Here is a 6,171-nt window from a genome sequence, read left to right as displayed (position 1 = left end):
GGTTAAAAAAGATTCATAGCATATGTTTGTCCTTGTTTGTCCCATGTTTATTAAAATAGCCATAATTACTTTTGTCACCTCAGACCTTTTTTTCTCGATTATATTGCATCTTTGGCTATATCATTGTGTAATTATCAACATCACAGCTTAATCCACAGTGCCTTAACAAGTTACGTATCTCATTTTTGTTTCCATAACAACAGATTCTCTATTTTTTACCTGGGTGTCGATATTGTTGAAAGATACCAGTCTGCTGCTCACCATCAAAGCATTGAGCCATCCACTACTTAAATATTTATATAAGCATACAGTGGATGCATAAATGAATCGAAAGTCAGCATTTTATCTTCATAACTAAAGAAGACAATTTCTGCCTTCTTTTGTTATGAAGATGTATGAACAATATGGCTTTTTCACCACTGCATTACTGTGATCATCTACTATGATACATCGTAGCACAATTGGCATATGGCGGTCTCCATGGTAATACAGAGGCCCTTACACTATTCTCATCTCATGACTTGTACGGTGGTATCGTGACTTATGACTTTATTCTGTTCTATGACCATAGTTGTGATTAAGTTCACTCAACTTCAAACTCATATTCCCCACAGAAAAAAATCCAATAAGTTCCAGAACCACATTTAAAACCACTGCTCTTTTTTGGGTTACATTTAAATAACTTAATAAATATATTTGTTCAAAATAATGCTGATGATAATGGGCAGATGCAGTAAGTAAAAATAGGTGTGGGTACTTCCCTTATTTGAATGTTACCTGGTAACATTCCTACAATGTGGTACCACGAGTGGTCCTGGCATGCTCCAGTGAAAATTAAGACGTGGTAATCCGCAGGTCCACTGCTACTTAACCCTTTACTGGACACAGCGGCCGCTTTCGACCGATAGTCTAAACAGGTAAAACGGCCGAAAGTGTCCATAACAGCCATTGCTTAAATTTTAACGTTGTCCTAAATTTCTCCCAAATCCTCAAAGTTGTTGCCTGTTTAGGAGTTAAAAATCGCAAAATGTGCCTGATAAAGGCCATTTTTGCCTGTTTAGACTATCGGCCGAAATCAGCCGCTGTGCCCAGTAAAGGGTTAAAGTAATTTTACATCTCATGGTGCTGAAATCCGTTTACAAAGGCTCACATTTAAGTATTCATGCAAACAAACTGATAATAATAAAAAAAAGAATGTATAAACAATAAACTGGCTTTATAAATTATTTACAGCCCATTGGAACAAGCTGAGTCAACAGCTGTAGTTGTATGTGTGCCGTTAAGGGGCTAAAACTAAGAGATCACATGTCGGGCTGACCTGAAGTGGGGCGTCAAGCAGGCGGTTGAAATCATGCTACATGTTTTTATGAGATTTACATGTAAAATACACAAGTTGAAATGATCTCTCTTTATTATTCTCTTACAAGAGAAAACACCAATACACCTCACACTCCGCAGCTAGAAAAATTTGTTCTCTTTTGCTTCATAGAAACAGTGCATCTGAGGAGAAAGCAGGGTGAGCTGAGGATGCCTTGTTAACACAAGCTTCATAATATGTTCTGTCAGTTTGGACTTGAAGCGCTTGTTCAAGCATCAAAGATTATGGCTAAAAGATAAAAGGTGAGTATCCCACTTGTAAGATAAAAGACATTCAAATTTATGTATATGTGGAAAAAAATCACATCACATCGTGGTTAAAGAGGAGACGCAGATGCCATCCTGTCGACCCTATTGCATTTTTCATTTTGAACAACTCTCTGTCCTATCATACAGTTTTGTCAATCTGAAATGAGCAGGTTGGAAACATCACAATGCAAACGCAAAACTCTGCAGGACTCCACCTTTTTGTACCCACTTCCTCTTCAGGGCCCGAAGGCAGGAAGACAAAAGAGGAAGAGGCAAAGAGGGGAGGAGGGCGGACTGCTTTCAGTTTGGGTGGAAAAAAAAGTGAAACATTGAACAGGCACCTTAAAAATAACCAAGTGAGTGACAAAAAACAAAAACAAAACATGGCTCCCTGGACAACAACCACCATGCAGCGATATGGTGTGGGTGAGTCATTTTGTGGCCATTCATTCTCATATTTGTTTGTGCTCTTGCAGAGACAGGATTATTATTATAATGGGAGCAGGTGCAAAAGAGCCTCCGGGTAAATGATCAAAAATGTTCAATGTAACGGGAATGCAAGAAAATATCACATTGCTGCCGATTGCAGGAATTTGCAATGATAACAGACGATTACTACTAAGTAGAGCCCAAGAGGAAATGCTGTAGCAAGTTACGGTGACATTTTAGCGCGAGAACCTAGGATGATGTATTGATTAAGTGACTTTTCATTTTATATGTGTGTTTTAAAATACATGTTCATGTATAGATGTAACTATATTCATAAACAATTGATCTATTTAGTCAGAGCAGACGTTCGCACTCATTTATGTAAGTTAATGTCAGGAAGTGGAAGAAGGAAGGAAGTTTATGGCTGTATGCTGTAACTGCCGATGTTTGATATGTAAAAAGAATATCAACAGCAGTTAAAAACCTGTGTAAACCCATTAAAACATAGCGTATTCCAAAAGGAACTGTAATATGATCTTAGACTAGCACAAAGGTCAATGCTTCTTGCAAGAGATGACTTTATAGATTCCATTTTGTCCAAAACATCATCCAACGTCCCACACAATCAATGAAAGGTTGAATGCACACGTACTTTGAGCCGAGCTTTTGACTTTTTATTTCAGGGGACTACTTTACAACTTATGCACGGGTTCACCCATGTGCACACTCTGCAAGATGCAGTGCTGGCGTAATCCTAAGGGGGTTTTACAAATGTCCTTTTTTTCAGCCAAGTGGAACTTTATTGGCAGTGGAGAAAATCAACTTTCTCTGGAGGTTGGAGATGCAGTCTACATCCAGGAGATTTGTGACGGTATCTGTACTGTATCTGACATATTTGACATGGATGGGATGAGACACAAATCCCTAGAGACGAGATGTCTCATCAGATTTAGTCCAAGAGCACAAGACACGATTTTTGCAAAATTTATAATAGAAAATAAAGCCTAAAATCATTTTTTCCAGTTTACAAATGTTTTCTTACTTATTGATGCAGACTGCAAGATATTTAATGATTTCCAGCCTTCGATTGTAAGTATAAAAAGTAGAGTCAGACTCATTTTTCCTCTCAGTGAATGGGACAGTATAGTATGGAGTCACTTTTTTGGCAGTGGTTACAAACTGTCTACCAATATTTTGCCATCCTTTACCTCAACTGGAACAGCAATTGTGTCAGGCAGTCAGCATCAAAGTGGTCAGAGTTATTATGTCTATTAAACTGGCTGTGAAGAACGGCTTCAACTGGTCTGTTTTTAACCCATATCAAGCACAAGTAGACATAGGAGGCATAAAGCTCAGGTTGATCTGCTGATTTATATTGGACGTTGCTCTTAACGTTGCCAAGAGGTGCCTTACAATAAAATGTCAGTCGTCGTAAGAGATATTGTCCCATGCCTAATATTTAAGATTACACACGTCATCATTTTTTTCTTTTGTCTTAATATATTAGTGCAATGTTTCTTTGGATCACACCAATTACATTTTTAAAATGTAGTTCAAAATATGTGATTCCAAACCAACATCTGAAAAAGAAGCGTGCATCCAGTTTATTTACTGCCATCCCAGGTGAGCATAGGTTACCCATCAGGCTTTGGGGATGTTGCTGTCCATTTGCTAAGGCAATTTCCAAATTTGCTTTTAACACGGTCAACATGATGCTCATCTTGGCTTTGACTTCCGGATAGATCAAGTGGAAAAACTTGGTAGCGGTCTTACACCGACAAATGCTAACACCTGAACTTTAGAGGAAGTTTCTACAATGATTGTGGGCGGTGCAGTGGTGATAATCAAATTCATAAGAATCATTGGTGACCTTTTGCATTACATAGTATTTAACCAGGGTTCTTGATTTGTCAGCTCCTCAAAATCATGTGTTTCCTTTGGCTACCTCAATGCTTTTATGTTCATCAATAAGATACCCACATTGATCCAGAGAAGTATTTCCTCCCGCAATTGTAATTCCTTATCTTGACACTGAAATGAAACTGAAATAGTCCCTAATTTATCCAGATTGGCATTTCAAAATGTAACCCTGTTTTGTGTGTATATTTAGGCAATTTTAATGTATTCTTCTAGGTTGGTACAAAGGCTACTTGGCCAGGAACAAAGCCCATCAGGTAATAACTGATACACAGGCTCTTGCATTATGAAAGCAGTAATGATTTATTGATATTTGAACAATGTTATGCTCTAGTTCTCCGTTGTGGGAAAATCATTTCAAAACTAATCACTGCCAACATTTTGCACTCCAGGGTGTGTTTCCTGCCAGTTTTGTACACCTGAAGGAGGTCATTGTTGCACATCGAGGGTAAGTGGAAGTTAAATAATCACCAGTTGTAGTTGCTGTTATTTGTGGGTGGTATTAATTTGAGCAGCATTATTCTGGTTACAATACTTGGGCAAAAAATATTTCACAGAGGTTTTGTAACTGAAAAAATGTCGAGGACCATTGAAGATTTTTTTTAATTAATAATATTAAACGAGAAAAAAAGACTTAAAGCAATGCGTCTGCTTTTTTAAACTTTGGAACCACATTTGTTGTGGTATATTTAGGCTTATTTTATTCTGTAACAGGAGAAGATAGATCATGTAACATCATGTTTTTGTTTATGGCTCATCTGCAGGGGTGTTACATCACTAATGACATTGGGCGTCCAGATAAAATTTCACATGAACAAAGGCATTAACACAAGTCACTTTAACACAATTTAGTAAAAGGTTGCTTCATGCACTAATCAACTTGCTCTTCATTTGAAAAGAAAGCATCTATTTTTCATTGTCACGTCATTAAAAAGCATTACATTTGATTAGCCGATCTCTGCAGACACCCTGGTAAAATCCACTTTTTATGGTAAAATTTTGCTATGCAAAATTTTCCAAAAGTTCTCATCAAATGTCCAAGAGTCTTACACAGTAGTATTTAGCTTTAATTTTTAAACAACCTTGTGTTTATTTTATATATATGTACATGCACACACACATTGTCACTGTGGAAAGCAATTTGGTACACATTCAACCCTATCCCAACCTATAGCCATTTATTCATCCATCCGTTTTCTATAGCCGCTTGTCCTCACCAGGGTCACTGTCTTGTTGGTGCCAATCCCAGCTGTCTTCAGACAGTAGGCGGGGGACACCCTGAACTGGTTGCCAGCCAATTGCAGGGCACACTGAGATGAGCAACCATTCACATACCTATTCACACCTAAGGACAATTTAGAGTGTCCATTACAGCTACCATGCTTGTTTTTGGAGTGTAGGAGGAAATCGGAGCGCCTAAAGAGGACCCACGCAGGGTCGGAGAGAACATGCAAAGTCTACAAAGGAGGGTCGGAGCGAACTGGAATTGAATTTGAAACTATTAAATGCGAGGTGGACGTCCTAATCAGTCTTCCCTTGCCATATATATATATATATATATATATATATATATATATATATATATACACACACACACACAATTTAGTCACATTTGGTAGAACTGTTCACTTTCCATGTAAATGTTGTGTTTTCATATTACAGGTTTGAGTTTGATATATATGTATGCTTATAAAATTGTACAACAGTTGCAAAGGTATATTTTTCGCCAATCATCATTGTTCCTTTCCTCAAGGGTCATCTTAAAGAAAGCAAACAATTCAACTGTGAAGGTTCCATTTTGATCAGACACTTAATAAACAGACAACACATTTTTCATCAAAGTTGCTATAGCAGCCATTATGATGTGACAGTAGGGCATGATAAATATGATCTGTGGAAAACAAAGCTGTGTCCCTATTAAGAAAGTGGTGCGCTTAAGGAAAAACAACTAATCATTTTGCTAAATTGCAAACTTCCTCTTTAATTTACTAAATGTGGTCGGCTACTTGTTCAATCAAGGGTTAATTTACTGCAGTCACATACGGTCATCATGCTTCAATGTGCTCCCACACAGAGATGAGGAGGTGGTGCTGTCTGCCGAAATGCCTCTCGTGAAGGAGGTGACCATGACGCTGAGAGAGTGGGGCAGCATATGGAAGCAACTCTTTGTGGTCTGTAAAAACACCCACTCACATGGTG

At 38.0% G+C, this 6,171-nt stretch overlaps 1 protein-coding gene across 1 annotated transcript in view; it reads left to right on the top strand.

Annotated features, from left to right (window-relative positions):
- Positions 1–1,978: 1,978 nt before the first annotated feature.
- dock2 (dedicator of cytokinesis 2) overlaps positions 1,979–6,171 on the top strand; it is a 97,654-nt gene continuing 93,461 nt past the window's right edge. Inside the window, exons 1-5 of the mRNA XM_088430721.1 lie at positions 1,979–2,052; positions 2,843–2,926; positions 4,189–4,229; positions 4,365–4,420; positions 6,047–6,143. Coding sequence (XP_088286847.1) covers positions 2,010–2,052; positions 2,843–2,926; positions 4,189–4,229; positions 4,365–4,420; positions 6,047–6,143 — 321 coding nt within the window. The 5' untranslated portion in view covers positions 1,979–2,009. The remainder of the gene's footprint in view (positions 2,053–2,842; positions 2,927–4,188; positions 4,230–4,364; positions 4,421–6,046; positions 6,144–6,171) is intronic.

Source organism: Hippichthys cyanospilos, chromosome 13 (assembly GCF_059441005.1).
Source record: "Hippichthys cyanospilos isolate Australia breed blue-spotted pipefish chromosome 13, RoL_Hcya_1.0, whole genome shotgun sequence".
In the NCBI taxonomy this organism is placed as follows: domain Eukaryota; kingdom Metazoa; phylum Chordata; class Actinopteri; order Syngnathiformes; family Syngnathidae; genus Hippichthys; species Hippichthys cyanospilos.
The sequence above is the reverse complement of the archived record's forward strand: the minus strand, read 5'-3'. Positions and strand labels throughout refer to the sequence as shown.